General features: G+C 55.2%; 1 protein-coding gene across 1 annotated transcript in view; it reads left to right on the top strand.

Moving 5' to 3' along the window:
- ssbp1 (single-stranded DNA binding protein 1) overlaps positions 1-24,107 on the top strand; it is a 55,896-nt gene that overhangs the window by 7,382 nt on the left and 24,407 nt on the right. Inside the window, exon 5 of the mRNA XM_067981771.1 lies at positions 5,265-5,352. Within this exon, the coding sequence (XP_067837872.1) occupies positions 5,265-5,352 (88 nt within the window). The remainder of the gene's footprint in view (positions 1-5,264; positions 5,353-24,107) is intronic.

Raw genomic sequence — 24,107 nt, 5'->3', positions numbered from 1 at the left:
AGAGCTGAGGGCCTAGGCAGCTGAAGGCACGGCCGCCAGTGGTGGAGCGATGAAAATTTGGGATGCACAAAAGGCGAGAATTGGAAGAGTGCAGAGATAGGAACATAGGAACAGGAGTAGGCCATTCAGCCCCTCGTGCCTGCTCCGCCATTTGATAAGATCGTGGCTGATCTGTGATCTAACTCCATATACCTGCCTTTGGCCCATATCCCTTAATACCTTTGGTTGCCAAAAAGCTATCTATCTCAGATTTAAATTTAGCAATTGAGCCAGTATCAATTGCCGTTTGCGGAAGAGAGTTCCAAACTTCTACCACCCTTTGTGTGTAGAAATGTTTTCTAATCTCACTCCTGAAAGGTCTGGCTCTAATTTTTAGACTGTGCCCCCTACTCCTAGAATCCCCAACCAGCGGAAATAGTTTCTCTCCATCCAACCTATCCGTTCCCCTTAATATCTTATAAACTTCGATCAGATCACCCCTTAACCTTCGAAACTCTACAGAATACAACCCCAATTTGTGTAATCTCTCCTCATAACTTAACCCTTGAAGTCCGGGTATCATTCCAGTAAACCTACGCTGCACTCCCTCCAAGGCCAATATGTCCTTCCGAAGGTGCGGTGCCCAGAACTGCTCACAGGTGCGGTCTAACCAGGTTTTGTATAGCTGCAGCATAACTTCTGCCCCCTTGTACTTTAGTCCTCTAGATATAAAGGCCAGCATTCCATTAGCCTTCTTGATTATTTTCTGCACCTGTTCATGACACTTCAATGATCTCTGTACCTGAACCCCTAAGTCCCTTTGGACATCCACTGTTTTTAACTTTTTACCATTTAGAAAGTACCCTGTTCTATCCTTTTTTGATCCAAAGTGGATGACCTCACATGAAGAGTGCAGAGATAGGAACATAGGAACAGGAGTAGGCCATTCAGCCCCTCGTGCCTGCTCCGCCATTTGATAAGATCGTGGCTGATCTGTGATCTAACTCCATATACCTGCCTTTGGCCCATATCCCTTAATACCTTTGGTTGCCAAAAAGCTATCTATCTCAGATTTAAATTTAGCAATTGAGCTCGTATCAATTGCCGTTGAATTCCATTTGCCACAGTTTTGCCCATTCACCTAATCTATCGATATCCCTTTGTAATTTTATGTTTCCATCTACACTGCTTACAATGCCACCAATCTTTGTGTCATCGGCAAATTTAGATGAGACTTTCTATGCCTTCATCTAAGCCGTTAATAAATATTGTGAATAATTGAGACCCCAAGACAGATCCCTGCGGGACTCCACTAGTCACATCCTGCCAATGTGAGTACCTACCCACTATCCCTACTCTCTGTCGCCTTTCGCTCAGCCAACTTCCTAACCAAGTCCGTACTTTTCCCTCTATTCCATGGGCTTCTATCTTAGCTAACAGTCTCTTATGTGGGACCTTATCAAATGCCTTCTGGAAGTCCATATAAATAACATCCATTGACATTCCCCTGTCCACTACTTTAGTCACCTCTTCAAAAAATTCAATCAGGTTTGTCAGGCACGACCTACCTTTCACAAATCCATGCTGGCTCTCTCTGATTAACTGAAAATTCTCGAGGTGTTCAGTCACCCTATCCTTAATTATCGACTCCAGCATTTTCCCCACAACAGATGTTAGGCTAACTGGTCTATAATTCTCTGGTTTCCCTCTTGCTCCTTTCTTAAAAAGCAGAGTGACATGTGCAATTTTCCAATCTAGCGGGACAGTTCCTGAATCGAGAGAACTTTGAAAGATTATAGTTCGGGCATCTGCAATGTGCTCACCTGCTTCCTTTAAAACCCTGGGATGGAAACCATCTGGTCCTGGGGATTTGTCACTCTTTAGTGCTATTATTTTCTTCATTACTGTTGCTTTACTTATGTTAATTTTATTGAGTCCCTGTCCCCGATTCAGATCAGAGAGTTGTAGGGCTGGAGGAGGTTACAGAGATAGGGAGGGGGCGAGGCCATGGAGGGATTTGAAAACAAGGATGAGAATTTTAAAATTGAGGTGTTCCCAGACCTGGAGCCAAAGTAGGTCGGTGAGCACAGGGGTGATGGGTGAACGGGACTTGGTGCGAGTTAGGATACGAGCAGCAGAGTTTTGGATGAGCTGAAGTTTAGGGAGGGTGGAAGACGGGAGGCCGGCCAGGAGACCATTGGAATGGTCCAGTCTGGAGGTAACAAAGGCATGGATGAGGGTTTCTGCAGCAGATGAGCTGAGGCGGGGCGGAGACGGGCGATGTTGCGGAGGTGGAAGTAGGCGATCTTGGTGATGGAGAGGATATGTGGTCAGAAGCTCATCTCAGGGTCAAATAGGACGCCAAGGATGTGGAACGGTCTGATTCAGCTTCAGTCAGTGACCAGAGAGGGGTGGAGTCGGTGGCCTAGGGAGCAGTTTGCAGTGGGGACCGAAGACAATGGCTTCGGTCTTCCCAATATTTAATTGGAGGAAATTTTTGCTCATCCAGTACTGGATGTCGGACAAGCAATGTGAAAAACGAGAGACAGTGGAGGGGTCGAGGGAGGTGGTGGTGAGGTAGAGCTGGGTGTCGTCAGTGTACATGTGGAACCTGATGATGTCGCCGAGGGGCAGCATGTAGATGAGAAATAGGAGGGGGCCAAGGATCGATCCTTGGGGACTCCAGAGGTAACGGTGTGGGAGAGAGAAGAGAAGCCATTACAGGAGATTCTCCGATACGACTGGATAGATAAGAATGGAAGCAGGTGAAGGCAGTCCCACCCAGCTGGACAATGGAGGAGAGGCGTTGGAGGCGGATGGAGTGGTCAATCGTGTGAAAGGCTGCAGACAGGTGGAGAAGGATGAGGAGGGAGAGTTTACCACAGTCACAGTCACAGAGGATCTCATTTGTGACTTTGATAAGGGCCGTTTTGATAAGGGGCGGAAACCTGATTGGAGGGATTCAAACATGGAGTTATGGGAAAGATGGACACGGATTTGGGAGACGACAACATGTTGAAGGACTTTGGAGAGGAAAGGGAGGTTGGAGATGGGGGGGTAGTTTGCAAGGACAGAGGGGGTCAAGGGTGGGTTTTTTGAGGAGCGGGTGATGACAGCAGATTTGAAGGGAAGGGGGACAGCACCTGAGGAGAGGGAACCGTTAACAATATCAGCTGGCATGGGGGCCAGGAAGGGAAGTTGGGTGGTCAGCAGTTTAGTGGGAATAGGGTCGAGGGAGAAGGAGGTGGGTCTCATGGTCAAGATGAGTTTGGAGAGAGAATGAGGAGAGACAGGAGAGAAATTAGAGAAAGATTCAGGGCTAGGACGGGGGGGATCCTTAGGGGAAGTTTGGCTCGGTGAGCGAGGGGGAGGGAGGGAAGTGTCAGAGGCAGCTGAACTCAATCTTAGTGACAAAGAAGTCGATGAGCTCCATCAATAATCTTGCACTCAATGCATTCAGATACTTTCATTAATGCTTAATTATGTATAGAAGTGGAACTATATATTAATTACACAAGTCTACATTAGTTACATTAATGTAGTTACATTAATAAATAGGAATAAACAATTATACATTAGTTCCAATAATATACATTAAGTCACATTAACTTAATAGTTCAATTAATATACATTGATAACTGTTAATATGTACCAATAGTTTGTTTAATCTATATATCTATATTTTATATAAACATCTGCGTCTCTGCACACTTTCTGTCTGCATTGCCTGTCCTCACATTTTATCACTGTTATGTCAACTTTTTCCTATTATAAACTGTTGTGCCCATGTTATGTGGGATTTACCGATGTGAACTGCCCACCCTGTAACCCCACAGTCTGTACATGGCGGGGCTTTTCCCCACAACTCACTCAACGTTGACTGAAAATCTTTTAGCTGAAATGTTTTTTGATCTGCCCTTTTTTCTCAGTAACTGAAATTTCTAAGAAGTTTCATTTCTAGAAGTGTTTCACAGCCAGCAGAGGCTTTTAATTGTCTCTCAGTTTAATGTATGCAGGGAAATGCAGTAGCAAGGTAATATCAAAAAATAAAATCTTTCATCATAACCAGCTTTATCCTTTGAATTGTCTTGGTGTCTTTTAAATCTTTCATTCAGAGACCTCAGTCTCTCACAGATGCCTGGGCTTTGGGCTTGTTGAGTTTGCCCAGAGCTGTGATGGTGTGGGTTGAATTTGAATTGGAAAGTCTGAGCATGTACAGTATCCCTAATTTCCCAGGATGTATCAGCACAGTTCACTCAGCTGTACTGATGGAATATTTTGCTGCAGTTTCTAGCAATTTCTGAAGAAACGCAAGAGGGAAGTGTCAGATAAAGTTTATTTGAAGAATTGTGAAATGGAGAGCCAGGAGGGTGAGTGGGAGTAAGGTTTTATGGACAGGAAGTTCTTGCAAATTAAGAAAAGAGCCAGAATCAACAGCAGGCTGCATTTGTGATAATGGGGGAAATATGGTGCTCACAAGCTCTGTTCCCATTGACTGGACTCGTTCCTTCTCCTGTATCCACACAATTACATCGCATCCCAGACCCCTTCACCACTGTTCTTCCTACCACCCCCTCCCATCACTACCCTTCCTTTGAGCTACCCACTAAACCCTGACCCTTGTTCTGCAGGTACTCACCTCACCCCTAACCCTCCGTCCATCCTTCCCCAACCCTGCTTCACCCAAGGGTGGGGGGGCTGGTGAGAGGTCAGATTCTTTCACAAGCTCAACCTGTTTGCCCCGCCCCCGCCCGCCGTTCCGACCGGTGGCCCCGCCCCCGCCCGCCGTTCCGACCGGTGGCCCCGCCCCCGCCCGCCGTTCCGACCGGTGGCCCCGCCCCCGCCCGCCGTTCCGACCGGTGGCCCCGCCCCCGCCCACCGTTCCGACCGGTGCCCCCGCCCCGCCCGCCTTTCCGACCGGTGCCCCCGCCCGCCGTTCCGACCGGTGCCCCCGCCCGCCGTTCCGACCGGTGCCCCCGCCCGCCGTTCCGACCGGTGCCCCCGCCCCCGCCGGCCGTTCCGCCCGGTGCCCCCGCCCCCTCCCGCCGTTCCGACCGCCCCCGCCGGCCGTTCCGACCGGTGCCCCTGCCCCCAAAAATTCCCCGATCATTTTAGTGGGACTAAATGGACATCTTTTTCAACGAGCCGACGCAGGCAGGATGGGCCGAATGGTGTCTGAGTGTACGGTTCTATCATGGGGAGGCGTGAATCACCTCGGGATTGTGTGACGTGACGTGTATCAGGCTCAACAATGCTTTGGTAAAGTTATTGCTCAATTATTGCAGGAGACATCAGCCAGAAGACAACTTGGCATCGAATCTCCATCTTCAGACCTGGTTTGAGGGATTTGGCGTATCAGTATGTGAAGAAAGGGTAGGTGAAGATCACACCCGTCCTCCACAGGGCTCTCTGGTTTGTCTCCTGACACAGCACAGCTTCACTATCAGATATCAGCAGATGAACCTGTTGACTCTGTGTTGTCTCCTGACTGAGCAGAGGTGGGTAGGGGCAGACATTGTCTCTCGGTTACAGACCCAGTGGGCGGGGGCAGACATTGTCTCTCAGTTACAGACCCAGTGGGTGGGGGCAGACACTGTCTCTCAGTTACAGACCCAGTGGGTGGGGGCAGACACTGTCTCTCAGTTACAGACCCAGTGGGTGGGGGCAGACACTGTCTCTCAGTTACAGACCCAGTGGGTGGGGGCAGACACTGTCTCTCAGTTACAGACCCAGTGGGCGGGGGCAGACACTGTCTCTCAGTTACAGACCCAGTGGGTGGGGGCAGACACTGTCTCTCAGTTACAGACCCAGTGGGTGGGGGCAGACACTGTCTCTCAGTTACAGACCCAGTGGGTGGGGGCAGACACTGTCTCTCAGTTACAGACCCAGTGGGTAGGGGCAGACACTGTCTCTCAGTTACAGACCCAGTGGGCGGGGGCAGACACTGTCTCTCAGTTCCAGACCCAGTGGGTAGGGGCAGACACTGTCTCTCAGTTACAGACCCAGTGGGCGGGGGCAGACATTGTCTCTCAGTTACAGACCCAGTGTGCGGGGGCAGACATTGTCTCTCGGTTACAGACCCAGTGGGTAGGAGCAGACACTGTCTCTCAGTTACAGACCCAGTGGGCGGGGGCAGACATTGTCCCTCGGTTACAGATCCAGTGTGCGGGGGCAGACATTGTCTCTCAGTTACAGACCCAGTGTGCGGGCGCAGACACTGTCTGTCTCAGTTACAGACCCAGTGGGTAGGGGCAGACACTGTCTCTCAGTTACAGACCCAGTGGGTAGGGGCAGAAACTGTCTCTCTCACCGTTACAGACCCAGTGTGCGGGCGCAGACACTGTCTGTCTCAGTTACAGACCCAGTGGGTAGGGGCAGACACTGTCTCTCAGTTACAGACCCAGTGGGTAGGGGCAGAAACTGTCTCTCTGTTACAGACCCAGTGGGCGGGGGCAGACATTGTCTCTCTGTTACAGACCCAGTGGGCGGGGGCAGACACTGTCTCTCTGTTACAGACCCAGTGGGCGGGGGCAAACACTGTCTCTCTGTTACAGACCCAGTGGGCGGGGGCAAACACTGTCTCTCAGTTACAGACCCAGTGGGTAGGGGCAGACACTGTCTGTCTCAGTTACAGACCCAGTGGGTAGGGGCAGACACTGTCTCTCTGTTACAGACCCAGTGGGCGGGGGCAAACACTGTCTCTCAGTTACAGACCCAGTGGGTAGGGGCAGACACTGTCTCTCTGTTACAGACCCAGTGGGTAGGGGCAGACACTGTCTCTCAGTTACAGACCCAGTGGGTAGGGGCAGACACTGTCTCTGTCACAGTTACAGACCCAGTGCATAGGGGCAGATACAGTCTCTTGGTTGCAGACCCAGTGGGTAGGGGCAGACACTGTCTCTCAGTTACACACCCAGTGGGTAGGGGCAGACACTGTCTCTCTGTTACAGACCCAGTGGGTAGGGGTAGACACTGTCTCTCAGTTACAGACCCAGTGGGCGGGGGCAGACACTGTCTCTCTGTTACAGACCCAGTGGGTAGGGGCAGACACTGTCTCTCTCACCGTTACAGACCCAGTGGGTAGGGGCAGACACTGTCTCTCTGTTACAGACCCAGTGGGTAGGGGCAGACACTGTCTCTCTGTTACAGACCCAGTGGGTAGGGGCAGACATTGTCTCTCGGTTACAGACCCAGTGGGCGGGGGCAGACATTGTCTCTCAGTTACAGACCCAGTGGGTAGGGGCAGACATTGTCTCTCAGTTACAGACCCAGTGGGCGGGGGCAGACACTGTCTCCCTGAATGTTACAGACCCAGTGGGTAGGGGCAGACACTGTCTCTCTCACCGTTACAGACCCAGTGGGTAGGGGCATACACTGTCTCTCTCACAGTTACAGACCCAGTGCGTAGGGGCAGACACTGTCTCTCTCACAGTTACAGACCCAGTGGGTGCTCGCAGACACTGTCTCTCAGTTGCAGACCCAGTGGGCGGGGGCAGACACTGTCTCTCAGTTACAGACCCAGTGGGTAGGGGCAGACATTGTCTCAGTTACAGACCCAGTGGGTAGGGGCAGACATTGTCTCTCAGTTACAGACCCAGTGGGTAGGGGCAGACACTGTCTCGCTCAACGTTACAGACCCAGTGGGTAGGGGCATACACTGTCTATCTCACCGTTACAGACCCAGTGCGTAGGGGCAGACACTGTCTCTCTCACCGTTACAGACTCAGTGCGTAGGGGCAGACACTGTCTCTCTCACAGTTACAGACCCAGTGGGTGCTCGCAGACACCGTCTCTCAGTTACAGACCCAGTGGGTAGGGGCAGATACTGTGTCTCGGTTACAGACCCAGTGGATAGGGGCAGACACTGTCTCTCAGTTACAGACCCAGTGGGTAGGGGCAGACACTGTCTCTCGGTTACAGACCCAGTGGGTAGGGGCAGACACTGTCTCTGTCACAGTTACAGACCCAGTGGATAGGGGCAGATACTGTCTCTCGGTTACAGACCCAGTGGATAGGGGCAGACACTGCCTCTCTCACCATTGCAGACCCAGTGGGTAGGGGCAGACACTGTCTCTCTGTTACAGACCCAGTGGGTAGGGGCAGACACTGTCTCTCTCACCATTACAGACCCAGTGGGTAGGGGCAGACACTGTCTCTCAGTTACAGACCCAGTGGGTAGGGGCAGACACTATCTCTTAGTTCCAGACCCAGTGGGTAGGGGCAGACACTGTCTCTCAGTTACAGACCCAGTGGGCGGGGGCAGACACTGTCTCTCAGTTACAGACCCAGTGGGTAGGGGCAGACATTGTCTCTCAGTTACAGACCCAGTGTGCGGGGGCAGACACTGTCTCTCAGTTACAGACCCAGTGGGCGGGGGCAGACATTGTCTCTCGGTTACAGACCCAGTGGGTTGGAGCAGACACTGTCTCTCAGTTACAGACCCAGTGGGCGGGGGCAGACATTGTCTCTCGGTTACAGACCCAGTGTGCGGGGGCAGACATTGTCTCTCAGTTACAGACCCAGTGGGTAGGGGCAGACACTGTCTCGCTCAACGTTACAGACCCAGTGGGTAGGGGCATACACTGTCTCTCTCACCGTTACAGACCCAGTGGGTAGGGGCAGACACTGTCTCTCTCACAATTACAGACCCAGTGCGTGGGGGCAGACACTGTCTCCCTCACAGTGACAGACCCAGTGGGTGCTCGCAGACACTGTCTCTCAGTTACAGACCCAGTGGGTAGGGGCAGACACTGTCTCTCAGTTACAGACCCAGTGGGTAGGGGCAGATACTGTCTCTCTGTTACAGACCCAGTGGGTAGGGGCAGACACTGTCTCTCTGTTACAGACCCAGTGGGTAGGGGCAGACACTGTCTCTCTGTTACAGACCCAGTGGGTCGGGGCAGACACTGTCTCTCTGTTACAGACCCAGTGGGTCGGGGCAGACATTGTCTCTCGGTTACAGACCCAGTGGGTAGGGGCAGACACTGTCTCTCGGTTACAGACCCAGTGGGTGGGGGCAGACACTGTCTCTCGGTTACAGACCCAGTGGGTAGGGGCAGACACTGTCTCTCAGTTACAGACCCAGTGGGTCGGGACAGACACTGTCTCTCTGTTACAGACCCAGTGGGTAGGGGCAGACACTGTCTCTCAGTTACAGACCCAGTGGGCGGGGGCAGACACTGTCTCGCAGTTGCAGACCCAGTGGGCGGGGGCAGACACTGTCTCTCAGTTACAGACCCAGTGGGCGGGGGCAGACATTGTCTCTCAGTTACAGACCCAGTGGGTAGGGGCAGACATTGTCTCTCAGTTACAGACCCAGTGGGTAGGGGCATACACTGTCTCTCTCACCGTTACAGACCCAGTGGGTAGGGGCATACACTGTCTCTCTCACCGTTACAGACCCAGTGCGTAGGGGCAGACACTGTCTCTCTCACAGTTGCAGACCCAGTGGGTGCTCGCAGACACTGTCTCTCAGTTGCAGACCCAGTGGGCGGGGGCAGACACTGTCTCTCAGTTACAGACCCAGTGGGTAGGGGCAGACATTGTCTCAGTTACAGACCCAGTGGGTAGGGGCAGACATTGTCTCTCAGTTACAGACCCAGTGGGTAGGGGCAGACACTGTCTTGCTCAACGTTACAGACCCAGTGGGTAGGGGCATACACTGTCTCTCTCACCGTTACAGACCCAGTGGGTAGGGGCAGACACTGTCTCTCTCACAGTTACAGACCCAGTGCGTAGGGGCAGACACTGTCTCTCTCACAGTTACAGACCCAGTGGGTGCTCGCAGACACCGTCTCTCAGTTACAGACCCAGTGGGTAGGGGCAGATACTGTGTCTCGGTTACAGACCCAGTGGGTTGGGGCAGACACTGTCTCTCAGTTACAGACCCAGTGGGTAGGGGCAGACACTGTCTCTCAGTTACAGACCCAGTGGGTAGGGGCAGACACTGTCTCTCTGTTACAGACCTAGTGGGTAGGGGCAGACACTGCCTCTCTCACCATTACAGACCCAGTGGGTCGGGGCAGACACTGTCTCTCAGTTACAGACCCAGTGGGTAGGGGCAGACACTGTCTCTCAGTTACAGACCCAGTGGGTCGGGGCAGACACTGTCTCTCTGTTACAGACCCAGTGGGTCGGGGCAGACACTGTCTCTCAGTTACAGACCCAGTGGGCGGGGGCAGACACTGTCTCTCAGTTACAGACACAGTGGGTAGGGGCAGACACTGTCTCTCAGTTACAGACCCAGTGTGCGGGGGCAGACACTGTCTCTCTCACCGTTACAGACCCAGTGGGTAGGGGCAGACACTGTCTCTCTCACAGTTACAGACCCAGTGGATAGGGGCAGACACTGTCTCTCTCACAGTTACAGACCCAGTGGGTAGGGGCAGACACTGTCTCTCAGTTACAGACCCAGTGGGCGGAGGCAGACACTGTCTCTCAGTTACAGACCCAGTGGGTAGGGGCAGACACTGTCTCTCTCACAGTTGCAGACACTGTGTCCCTCACAGTTACAGACCCAGTGGGTGCTCGCAGACACTGTCTCTCAGTTACAGACCCAGTGGGTAGGGGCAGACACTGTCTCTGGGTTACAGACCCAGTGGATAGGGGCAGACACTGTTTCTCAGTTACAGACCCAGTGGGCGGGGGCAGACACTGTCTCACTCACCGTTACAGACCCAGTGGGTAGGGGCAGACACTGTCTCTCTCATAGTTACAGACCCAGTGGGTTGGGGCAGACACTATCTCTCAGTTGCAGACCCAGTGGGCGGGGGCCGACACTGTCTCTCTCACCGTTACAGACCCAGTGGGTAGGGGCAGACACTGTCTCTCTCACAGTTACAGACCCAGTGGATAGGGGCAGACACTGTCTCTCTCACAGTTACAGACCCAGTGGGTAGGGGCAGACACTGTCTCTCGGTTACAGACCCAGTGGGCGGAGGCAGACACTGTCTCTCAGTTACAGACCCAGTGGGTAGGGGCAGACACTGTCTCTCGGTTCCAGACCCAGTGGGTAGGGGCAGACACTGTCTCTGTCACAGTTACAGACCCAGTGCATAGGGGCAGATACTGTCTCTTGGTTACAGACCCAGTGGGTAGGGGCAGACACTGCCTCTCTCACCATTACAGACCCAGTGGGTAGGGGCAGACACTGTCTCTCTGTTACAGTCCCAGTGTGTAGGGGCAGACACTGTCTCTCTCACCATTACAGACCCAGTGGGTTAGGGCAGACACTGTCTCTCAGTTACAGACCCAGTGGGTAGGGGCAGACACTGTCTCTCGGTTACAGACCCAGTGGGTAGGGGCAGACACTGTCTCTCAGTTACAGACCCAGTGGGTAGGGGCAGACACTGTCTCTCTGTTACAGACCCAGTGGGTAGGGGCAGACACTGTCTCTCTCACCATTACAGACCCAGTGGGTAGGGGCAGACACTGTCTCTCAGTTACAGACCCAGTGGGTAGGGGCAGACACTGTCTCTTAGTTCCAGACCCAGTGGGTAGGGGCAGACACTGTCTCTCAGTTACAGACCCAGTGGGCGGGGGCAGACACTGTCTCTCAGTTACAGACCCAGTGGGTAGGGGCAGACATTGTCTCTCAGTTACAGACCCAGTGTGCGGGGGCAGACACTGTCTCTCAGTTACAGACCCAGTGGGCGGGGGCAGACATTGTCTCTCGGTTACAGACCCAGTGGGTTGGAGCAGACACTGTCTCTCAGTTACAGACCCAGTGGGCGGGGGCAGACATTGTCTCTCGGTTACAGACCCAGTGTGCGGGGGCAGACATTGTCTCTCAGTTACAGACCCAGTGGGTAGGGGCAGACACTGTCTCGCTCAACGTTACAGACCCAGTGGGTAGGGGCATACACTGTCTCTCTCACCGTTACAGACCCAGTGGGTAGGGGCAGACACTGTCTCTCTCACAATTACAGACCCAGTGCGTGGGGGCAGACACTGTCTCCCTCACAGTGACAGACCCAGTGGGTGCTCGCAGACACTGTCTCTCAGTTACAGACCCAGTGGGTAGGGGCAGACACTGTCTCTCAGTTACAGACCCAGTGGGTAGGGGCAGATACTGTCTCTCTGTTACAGACCCAGTGGGTAGGGGCAGACACTGTCTCTCTGTTACAGACCCAGTGGGTAGGGGCAGACACTGTCTCTCTGTTACAGACCCAGTGGGTCGGGGCAGACACTGTCTCTCTGTTACAGACCCAGTGGGTCGGGGCAGACATTGTCTCTCGGTTACAGACCCAGTGGGTAGGGGCAGACACTGTCTCTCGGTTACAGACCCAGTGGGTGGGGGCAGACACTGTCTCTCGGTTACAGACCCAGTGGGTAGGGGCAGACACTGTCTCTCAGTTACAGACCCAGTGGGTCGGGACAGACACTGTCTCTCTGTTACAGACCCAGTGGGTAGGGGCAGACACTGTCTCTCAGTTACAGACCCAGTGGGCGGGGGCAGACACTGTCTCGCAGTTGCAGACCCAGTGGGCGGGGGCAGACACTGTCTCTCAGTTACAGACCCAGTGGGCGGGGGCAGACATTGTCTCTCAGTTACAGACCCAGTGGGTAGGGGCAGACATTGTCTCTCAGTTACAGACCCAGTGGGTAGGGGCATACACTGTCTCTCTCACCGTTACAGACCCAGTGGGTAGGGGCATACACTGTCTCTCTCACCGTTACAGACCCAGTGCGTAGGGGCAGACACTGTCTCTCTCACAGTTGCAGACCCAGTGGGTGCTCGCAGACACTGTCTCTCAGTTGCAGACCCAGTGGGCGGGGGCAGACACTGTCTCTCAGTTACAGACCCAGTGGGTAGGGGCAGACATTGTCTCAGTTACAGACCCAGTGGGTAGGGGCAGACATTGTCTCTCAGTTACAGACCCAGTGGGTAGGGGCAGACACTGTCTTGCTCAACGTTACAGACCCAGTGGGTAGGGGCATACACTGTCTCTCTCACCGTTACAGACCCAGTGGGTAGGGGCAGACACTGTCTCTCTCACAGTTACAGACCCAGTGCGTAGGGGCAGACACTGTCTCTCTCACAGTTACAGACCCAGTGGGTGCTCGCACACACCGTCTCTCAGTTACAGACCCAGTGGGTAGGGGCAGATACTGTGTCTCGGTTACAGACCCAGTGGGTTGGGGCAGACACTGTCTCTCAGTTACAGACCCAGTGGGTAGGGGCAGACACTGTCTCTCAGTTACAGACCCAGTGGGTAGGGGCAGACACTGTCTCTCTGTTACAGACCTAGTGGGTAGGGGCAGACACTGCCTCTCTCACCATTACAGACCCAGTGGGTCGGGGCAGACACTGTCTCTCAGTTACAGACCCAGTGGGTAGGGGCAGACACTGTCTCTCAGTTACAGACCCAGTGGGTCGGGGCAGACACTGTCTCTCTGTTACAGACCCAGTGGGTCGGGGCAGACACTGTCTCTCAGTTACAGACCCAGTGGGCGGGGGCAGACACTGTCTCTCAGTTACAGACACAGTGGGTAGGGGCAGACACTGTCTCTCAGTTACAGACCCAGTGTGCGGGGGCAGACACTGTCTCTCTCACCGTTACAGACCCAGTGGGTAGGGGCAGACACTGTCTCTCTCACAGTTACAGACCCAGTGGATAGGGGCAGACACTGTCTCTCTCACAGTTACAGACCCAGTGGGTAGGGGCAGACACTGTCTCTCAGTTACAGACCCAGTGGGCGGAGGCAGACACTGTCTCTCAGTTACAGACCCAGTGGGTAGGGGCAGACACTGTCTCTCTCACAGTTGCAGACACTGTGTCCCTCACAGTTACAGACCCAGTGGGTGCTCGCAGACACTGTCTCTCAGTTACAGACCCAGTGGGTAGGGGCAGACACTGTCTCTGGGTTACAGACCCAGTGGATAGGGGCAGACACTGTTTCTCAGTTACAGACCCAGTGGGCGGGGGCAGACACTGTCTCACTCACCGTTACAGACCCAGTGGGTAGGGGCAGACACTGTCTCTCTCATAGTTACAGACCCAGTGGGTTGGGGCAGACACTATCTCTCAGTTGCAGACCCAGTGGGCGGGGGCCGACACTGTCTCTCTCACCGTTACAGACCCAGTGGGTAGGGGCAGACACTGTCTCTCTCACAGTTACAGACCCAGTGGATAGGGGCAGACACTGTCTCTCTCACAGTTACAGACCCAGTGGGTAGGGGCAGACACTGTCTCTCGGTTACAGACCCAGTGGGCGGAGGCAGACACTGTCTCTCAGTTACAGACCCAGTGGGTAGGGGCAGACACTGTCTCTCGGTTCCAGACCCAGTGGGTAGGGGCAGACACTGTCTCTGTCACAGTTACAGACCCAGTGCATAGGGGCAGATACTGTCTCTTGGTTACAGACCCAGTGGGTAGGGGCAGACACTGCCTCTCTCACCATTACAGACCCAGTGGGTAGGGGCAGACACTGTCTCTCTGTTACAGTCCCAGTGTGTAGGGGCAGACACTGTCTCTCTCACCATTACAGACCCAGTGGGTTAGGGCAGACACTGTCTCTCAGTTACAGACCCAGTGGGTAGGGGCAGACACTGTCTCTCGGTTACAGACCCAGTGGGTAGGGGCAGACACTGTCTCTCAGTTACAGACCCAGTGGGTAGGGGCAGACACTGTCTCTCAGTTACAGACCCAGTGGGTAGGGGCAGACACTGTCTCTCTGTTACAGACCCAGTGGGTCGGGGCAGACACTGTCTCTCAGTTACAGATCCAGTGGGCGGGGGCAGACACTGTCTCTCAGTTACAGACCCAGTGGGTAGGGGCAGACACTGTCTCTCTCACAGTTACAGACCCAGTGGGTAGGGGCAGACACTGTCTCCCTCACAGTGACAGACCCAGTGGGTGCTCGCAGACACTGTCTCTCAGTTACAGACCCAGTGGGTAGGGGCAGACACTGTCTCTCTGTTACAGACCCAGTGGGTCGGGGCAGACACTGTCTCTCTGTTACAGACCCAGTGGGTCGGGGCAGACATTGTCTCTCGGTTACAGACCCAGTGGGTAGGGGCAGACACTGTCTCTCGGTTACAGACCCAGTGGGCGGGGGCAGACACTGTCTCTCGGTTACAGACCCAGTGGGTAGGGGCAGACACTGTCTCTCAGTTACAGACCCAGTGGGTCGGGACAGACACTGTCTCTCTGTTACAGACCCAGTGGGTAGGGGCAGACACTGTCTCTCAGTTACAGACCCAGTGGGCGGGGGCAGACACTGTCTCGCAGTTGCAGACCCAGTGGGCGGGGGCAGACACTGTCTCTCAGTTACAGACCCAGTGGGCGGGGGCAGACATTGTCTCTCAGTTACAGACCCAGTGGGTGGGGGCAGACATTGTCTCTCAGTTACAGACCCAGTGGGTAGGGGCATACACTGTCTCTCTCACCGTTACAGACCCAGTGGGTAGGGGCATACACTGTCTCTCTCACCGTTACAGACCCAGTGCGTAGGGGCAGACACTGTCTCTCTCACAGTTGCAGACCCAGTGGGTGCTCGCAGACACTGTCTCTCAGTTGCAGACCCAGTGGGCGGGGGCAGACACTGTCTCTCAGTTACAGACCCAGTGGGTAGGGGCAGACATTGTCTCAGTTACAGACCCAGTGGGTAGGGGCAGACATTGTCTCTCAGTTACAGACCCAGTGGGTAGGGGCAGACACTGTCTCTCTCACCGTTACAGACCCAGTGGGTAGGGGCAGACACTGTCTCTCTCACAGTTACAGACCCAGTGCGTAGGGGCAGACACTGTCTCTCTCACAGTTACAGACCCAGTGGGTGCTCGCAGACACCGTCTCTCAGTTACAGACCCAGTGGGTAGGGGCAGATACTGTGTCTCGGTTACAGACCCAGTGGGTAGGGGCAGACACTGTCTCTCAGTTACAGACCCAGTGGGTAGGGGCAGACACTGTCTCTCAGTTACAGACCCAGTGGGTAGGGGCAGACACTGTCTCTCTGTTACAGACCTAGTGGGTAGGGGCAGACACTGCCTCTCTCACCATTACAGACCCAGTGGGTCGGGGCAGACACTGTCTCTCAGTTACAGACCCAGTGGGTGGGGGCAGACACTGTCTCTCAGTTACAGACCCAGTGGGCGGGGGCAGACACTGTCTCTCAGTTACAGACACAGTGGGTAGGGGCAGACACTGTCTCTCAGTTACAGACCCAGTGTGCGGGGGCAGACACTCTCTCTCTCACCGTTACAGACCCAGTGGGTAGGGGCAGACACTGTCTCTCTCACAGTTACAGACCCAGTGGGTAGGGGCAGACACTGTCTCTCAGTTACAGACCCAGTGGGCGGAGGCAGACACTGTCTCTCAGTTACAGACCCAGTGGGTAGGGGCAGACACTGTCTCTCTCACAGTTGCAGACACTGTGTCCCTCACAGTTACAGACCCAGTGGGTGCTCGCAGACACTGTCTCTCAGTTACAGACCCAGTGGGTAGGGGCAGACACTGTCTCTCTCATAGTTACAGACCCAGTGGGTTGGGGCAGACACTGTTTCTCAGTTACAGACCCAGTGGGCGGGGGCAGACACTGTCTCACTCACCGTTACAGACCCAGTGGGTAGGGGCAGACACTGTCTCTCTCACAGTTACAGACCCAGTGGATAGGGGCAGACACTGTCTCTCTCACAGTTACAGACCCAGTGGGTAGGGGCAGACACTGTCTCTCGGTTACAGACCCAGTGGGCGGAGGCAGACACTGTCTCTCAGTTACAGACCCAGTGGGTAGGGGCAGACACTGTCTCTCGGTTCCAGACCCAGTGGGTAGGGGCAGACACTGCCTCTCTCACCATTACAGACCCAGTGGGTAGGGGCAGACACTGTCTCTCTGTTACAGTCCCAGTGTGTAGGGGCAGACACTGTCTCTCTCACCATTACAGACCCAGTGGGTAGGGGCAGACACTGTCTCTCGGTTACAGACCCAGTGGGTAGGGGCAGACACTGTCTCTCAGTTACAGACCCAGTGGGTAGGGGCAGACACTGTCTCTCAGTTACAGACCCAGTGGGTAGGGTCAGACACTGTCTCTCTGTTACAGACCCAGTGGGTCGGGGCAGACACTGTCTCTCAGTTACAGATCCAGTGGGCGGGGGCAGACACTGTCTCTCAGTTACAGACCCAGTGGGTAGGGGCAGACACTGTCTCTCAGTTACAGACCCAGTGGGTAGGGGCAGACACTGTCTCTCAGTTACAGACCAGTGGGCGGGGGCAGACACTGTCTCTCAGTTACAGACCCAGTGGGTAGGGGCAGACACTGTCTCTCAGTTACAGACCCCGTGGGTAGGGGCAGACACTGTCTCTCAGTTCCAGACCCAGTGGGTAGGGGCAGACACTGTCTCTCAGTTACAGACCCAGTGGGCGGGGGCAGACACTGTCTCTCAGTTACAGACCCAGTGGGGAGGGGCAGACACTGCCTCTCAGTTACAGACCCAGTGGGCGGGGGCAGACATTGTCTCTCGGTTACAGACCCAGTGGGTAGGGGCAGACACTGTCTCTGTCATAGTTACAGACCCAGTGCATAGGGGCAGATACTGTCTCTCGGTTACAGACTCAGTGGGTAGGGGCAGACACTGCCTCTCTCACCATTACAGACCCAGTGGGTAGGGGCAGACACTGTCTCTCAGTTACAGACCCAGTGGGTAGGGGCAGACACTGTCTCTCTGTTACAGACCCAGTGGGTAGGGGCAGACACTGTCTCTCAGTTACAGACCCAGTGGGCGGGGGCAGACACTGTCTCTCAGTTACAGACCCAGTGGGTAGGGGCAGACACTGTCTCTCAGTTACAGACCCAGCGGGTAGGGGCAGACACTGTCTCTCAGTTCCAGACCCAGTGGGTAGGGGCAGACACTGTCTCTCAGTTACAGACCCAGTGGGCGGGGGCAGACACTGTCTCTCAGTTACAGACCCAGTGGGTAGGGGCAGACACTGTCTCTCAGTTACAGACCCAGTGTGCGGGGGCAGACACTGTCTCCCAGTTACGGACCCAGTGGGCGGGGGCAGACATTGTCTCTCGGTTACAGACCCAGTGGGTAGGAGCAGACACTGTCTCTCAGTTACAGACCCAGTGGGCGGGGGCAGACACTGTCTCTCAGTTACAGACCCAGTGGGTAGGGGCAGACACTGTCTCTCAGTTACAGACCCAGTGGGTAGGGACAGATACTGTCTCTCGGTTACAGACCCAGTGGATAGGGGCAGACACTGTCTCTCAGTTACAGACCCAGTGGGTAGGGGCAGACACTGTCTCTCTCATAGTTACAGACCCAGTGGGTAGGGGCAGACACTGTCTCTCAGTTACAGACCCAGTGGGCGGGGGCAGACACTGTCTCTTGCACCGTTACAGACCCAGTGGGTAGGGGCAGACACTGTCTCTCTCACAGTTACAGACCCAGTGGATAGGGGCAGACACTGTCTCTCTCACAGTTACAGACCCAATGGGTAGGGGCAGACACTGTCTCTCAGTTCCAGACCCAGTGTGTAGAGGCAGACACTGTCTCTCAGTTACAGACCCAGTGTGCGGGGGCAGACACTGTCTCTCGGTTACAGACCCAGTGGGCGGGGGCAGACATTGTCTCTCGGTTACAGACCCAGTGGGTAGGAGCAGACACTGTCTCTCAGTTACAGACCCAGTGGGCGGGGGCAGTCATTGTCTCTCGGTTACAGACCCAGTGTGCGGGGGCAGACATTGTCTCTCAGTTACAGACCCAGTGTGCGGGCGCAGACACTGTCTGTCTCAGTTACAGACCCAGTGGGTAGGGGCAGACACTATCTCTCAGTTACAGACCCAGTGGGTAGCGGCAGACACTGTCTCTCTGTTACAGACCCAGTGAGCGGGGGCAGACATTGTCTCTCTGTTACAGACCCAGTGGGCGGGGGCAGACATTGTCTCTCGGTTACAGACCCAGTGGGTAGGAGCAGACACTGTCTCTCAGTTACAGACCCAGTGGGCGGGGGCAGACATTGTCTCTCGGTTGCAGACCCAGTGTGCGGGGGCAGACATTGTCTCTCAGTTACAGACCCAGTGTGCGGGCGCAGACACTGTCTGTCTCAGTTACAGACCCAGTGGGTAGGGGCAGACACTGTCTCTCAGTTACAGACCCAGTGGGTAGCGGCAGACACTGTCTCTCTGTTGCAGACCCAGTGGGCGGGGGCAGACATTGTCTCTCTGTTACAGACCCAGTGGGTAGGGGCAGACACTGTCTCTCAGTTACAGACCCAGTGGGTAGGGGCAGACACTGTCTCTCTGTTACAGACCCACTGGGTAGGGGCAGACACTGTCTGTCTGTTACAGACCCAGTGGGTAGGGGTAGACACTGTCTCTCAGTTACAGACCCAGTGGGCGGGGGCAGACACTGTCTCTCTGTTACAGACCCAGTGGGTAGGGGCAGACACTGTCTCTCTCACCGTTACAGACCCAGTGGGTAGGGGCAGACACTGTCTCTCAGTTCCAGACCCAGTGGGTAGAGGCAGACACTGTCTCTCAGTTACAGACCCAGTGGGCGGGGGCAGACTCTGTCTCTCAGTTTCAGACCCAGTGGGTAGGGGCAGACACTGTCTCTCAGTTACAGACCCAGTGTGCGGGGCAGACACTGTCTCTCGGTTACAGACCCAGTGGGCGGGGACAGACATTGTCTCTCAGTTACAGACCCAGTGGGTAGGAGCAGACACTGTCTCTCAGTTACAGACCCACTGGGCGGGGGCAGACATTGTCTCTCGGTTACAGACCCAGTGTGCGGGGGCAGACATTGTCTCTCAGTTACAGACCCAGTGTGCGGGCGCAGACATTGTCTCTCGGTTACAGACCCAGTGGGTAGGAGCAGACACTGTCTCTCAGTTACAGACCCAGTGGGCGGGGGCAGACATTGTCTCTCGGTTACAGACCCAGTGTGCGGGGGCAGACATTGTCTCTCTGTTACAGACTCAGTGGGCGGGCGCAGACACTGTCTCTCTGTTGCAGACCCAGTGGGCGGGGGCAGACATTGTCTCTCTGTTACAGACCCAGTGGGCGGGGGCAGACACTGTCTCTCTGTTACAGACCCAGTGGGTAGGTGCAGACACTGTCTCTCAGTTACAGACCCAGTGGGTAGGGGCAGACACTGTCTCTGTCACAGTTACAGACCCAGTGCATCGGGGCAGATACAGTCTCTCGGTTACAGACCCAGTGGGTAGGGGCAGACACTGTCTCTCAGTTCCAGACCCAGTGGGTAGGGGCAGACACTGTCTCTCCGTTACAGACCCAGTGGGTAGGGGTAGACACTGTCTCTCAGTTACAGACCCAGTGGGCGGGGGCAGACACTGTCTCTCTGTTACAGACCCAGTGGGTAGGGGCAGACACTGTCTCTCTCACCGTTACAGACCCAGTGGGTAGGGGCAGACACTGTCTCTCTGTTGCAGACCCAGTGGATAGGGGCAGACACTGTCTCTCTGTTACAGACCCAGTGGGTAGGGGCAGACATTGTCTCTCGGTTACAGACCCAGTGGGTAGGGGCAGACACTGTCTCTCGGTTACAGACCCAGTGGGCGGGGGCAGAAACTGTCTCTCGGTTACAGACCCAGTGGGTAGGGGCAGACACTGTCTCTCAGTTACAGACCCAGTGGGTAGGGGCAGACACTGTCTCTCAGTTACAGACCCAGTGGGTAGGGGCAGACACTGTCTCTCAGTTACAGACCCAGTGGGCGGGGGCAGACACTGTCTCTCAGTTACAGACCCAGTGGGTAGGGGCAGACACTGTCTCTCAGTTACAGACCCAGTGGGTAGGGGCAGACACTGTCTCTCAGTTGCAGACCCAGTGGGCGGGGGCAGACACTGTCTCTCGGTTACAGACCCAGTGGGTAGGAGCAGACACTGTCTCTCCGTTACAGACCCAGTGGGTAGGGGCAGACATTGTCTCTGTTACAGACCCAGTGGGTAGGGGCAGACACTGTCTCGCTCAACGTTACAGACCCAGTGGGTAGGAGCATACACTGTCTCTCTCACCGTTACAGACCCAGTGGGTGCTCGCAGACACTGTCTCTCAGTTACAGACCCAGTGGGTAGGGGCAGATACTGTCTCTCGGTTGCAGACCCAGTGGATAGGGGCAGACACTGTCTCTCAGTTACAGACCCAGTGGGTAGGGGCAGACACTGTCTCTCTCATAGTTACAGACCCAGTGGGTAGGGGCAGACACTGTCTCTCAGTTACAGACCCAGTGGGCGGGGGCAGACACTGTCTCTCTCACCGTTACAGACCCAGTGGGTAGGGGCAGACACTGTCTCTCTCACAGTTACAGACCCAGTGGGTTGGGGGCAGACACTGTCTCTCTCACAGTTACAGACCCAGTCGATAGTGGCAGAAACTGTCTCTCAGTAACAGACCCAGTGGGGAGGGGCAGACACTGTCTCTCGGTTACAGACCCAGTGGGTAGGGGCAGACACTGTCTCTGTCACAGTTACAGACCCAGTGCATAGGGGCAGATACTGTCTCTCGGTTACAGACCCAGTGGGTAGGGGCAGACACTGTCTCTCTGTTACAGACCTAGTGGGTAGGAGCAGACACTGCCTCTCTCACCATTACAGACCCAGTGGGTAGGGGCAGACACTGTCTCTCAGTTACAGACCCAGTGGGTAGGGGCAGACACTGTCTCTCAGTTACAGACCCAGTGGGTTGGGGCAGACACTGTCTCTCTGTTACAGACCCAGTGGGCGGGGGCAGACACTGTCTCTCAGTTACAGACCCAGTGGGCGGGGGCAGACACTGTCTCTCAGTTACAGACCCAGTGGGCGGGGGCAGACACTGTCTCCCTGAATGTTACAGACCCAGTGGGTAGGGGCAGACACTGTCTCTCTGTTGCAGACCCAGTGGGTAGGGGCAGACACTGTCTCTCAGTTACAGACCCATTGGGTAGGGGCAGACACTGTCTCTCGGTTACAGACCCAGTGGGCGGGGGCAGACACTGTCTCTCGGTTACAGACCCAGTGGGCGGGGGCAGACACTGTCTCTCGGTTACAGACCCAGTGGGTAGGGGCAGACACTGTCTCTCTGTTACAGACCCAGTGGGTAGGGGCAGACACTGTCTCTCAGTTACAGACCCAGTGGGTAGGGGCAGACACTGTCTCCCTCAACATTACAGACCCAGTGGGTAGGGGCATACACTGTCTCTCTCACCGTTACAGACCCAGTGGGTATTGGCATACACTGTCTCTCTCACAGTTACAGACCCAGTGCGTAGGGGCAGACACTGTCTCTCTCACAGTTACAGACCCAGTGGGTAGGGGCAGACACTGTCTCTCTGTTACAGATCCAGTGGGTAGGGGAGACACTGTCTCTCTCACCATTACAGACCCAGTGGGTAGGGGCAGACACTGTCTCTCAGTTACAGACCCAGTGGGTAGTCGCAGACTCTGTCTCTCAGTTACAGACCCAGTGGGTAGTCGCAGACACTGTCTCTCAGTTACAGACCCAGTGGCCAATCGCAGACACTTTCTGTCTCTCAGTTACAGACCCAGTGGGTAGTCGCAGACACTGTCTCTCTCAGTTACAGACCCAGTGGGTAGTCGCAGACTCTGTCTCTCAGTTACAGACCCAGTGGGTAGTCGCAGACACTGTCTCTCAGTTTCAGACCCAGTGGCTAGTCGCAGACACTTTCTGTCTCTCTGTTACAGACCCAGTGGGTAGTCGCAGACACTGTCTCTCTCAGTTACAGACCCAGTGGGTAGTCGCAGACACTGTCGCTCTCAGTTACAGACCCAGTGGGTAGTCGCAGACACTGTCTGTCTCTCAGTTACAGACCCAGTGGGTAGTCGCAGACACTGTCTCTCCGTTACAGACCCAGTGGGTCGTCGCAGACACTATCTGTCTCTCAGTTACAGACCCAGTGGGTCGTCGCAGACACTCTCTCACCGTTACAGACCCAGTGGGTAGGGACATACACTGTCTCTCAGTTACAGACCCAGTGGGTCGTCGCAGACACTCTCTCACCGTTACAGACCCAGTGGGTTGGGGCAGACACTGTCTCTCAGTTACAGACCCAGTGGGTCGTCGCAGACACTGTCTCTCAGTTGCAGACCCAGTGGGTAGGGGCAGACACTGTCTCTGTCACAGTTACAGACCCAGTGCATAGGGGCAGATACAGTCTCTCGGTTGCAGACCCAGTGGGTAGGGGCAGACACTGTTTCTCGGTTACAGACCCAGTGGGCGGGGGCAGACACTGTCTCTCGGTTACAGACCCAGTGGGCGGGGGCAGACACTGTCTCTCGGTTACAGACCCAGTGGGTCGTCGCAGACACTGTCTCTCAGTTGCAGACCCAGTGGGTAGGGGCAGACACTGTCTCTCAGTTACAGACCCAGTGGGTAGGGGCAGACACTGTCTCTGTCACAGTTACAGACCCAGTGCATAGGGGCAGATACAGTCTCTCGGTTACAGACCCAGTGGGTAGGGGCAGACACTGTCTCTCGGTTACAGACCCAGTGGGCGGGGGCAGACACTGTCTCTCGGTTACAGACCCAGTGGGCGGGGGCAGACACTGTCTCTCGGTTACAGACCCAGTGGGCGGGGGCAGACACTGTCTCTCGGTTACAGACCCAGTGGGTAGGGGCAGACACTGTCTCTCAGTTACAGACCCAGTGGGCGGGGGCAGACACTGTCTCCCTGAATGTTACAGACCCAGTGGGTAGGGGCAGACACTGTCTCCCTCAACGTTACAGACCCAGTGGGTAGGGGCATACACTGTCTCTCTCACCGTTACAGACCCAGTGGGTAGGGGCAGACACTGTCTCTCTCACCGTTACAGATCCAGTGGGTAGGGGCAGACACTGTCTCTCTCACCATTACAGACCCAGTGGGTAGGGGCAGACACTGTCTCTCAGTTACAGACCCAGTGGGTAGTCGCAGACTCTGTCTCTCAGTTCCAGACCCAGTGGGTAGTCGCAGACACTGTCTCTCTCAGTTACAGACCCAGTGGGTAGTCGCAGACACTGTCTCTCTCAGTTACAGACCCAGTGGGTAGTCGCAGACACTGTCTCTCTCAGTTACAGACCCAGTGGGTAGTCGCAGACACTGTCTCTCCGTTACAGACCCAGTGGGTAGTCGCAGACACTGTCTGTCTCTCCGTTACAGACCCAGTGGGTCGTCGCAGACACTATCTGTCT

The sequence above is a fragment of the Heptranchias perlo genome, unplaced genomic scaffold (assembly GCF_035084215.1).
Source record: "Heptranchias perlo isolate sHepPer1 unplaced genomic scaffold, sHepPer1.hap1 HAP1_SCAFFOLD_903, whole genome shotgun sequence".
Lineage (NCBI taxonomy): Eukaryota > Metazoa > Chordata > Chondrichthyes > Hexanchiformes > Hexanchidae > Heptranchias > Heptranchias perlo.
Note: the sequence above shows the minus strand (reverse complement) of the source record. Positions and strands in the feature narration are given on the sequence as shown.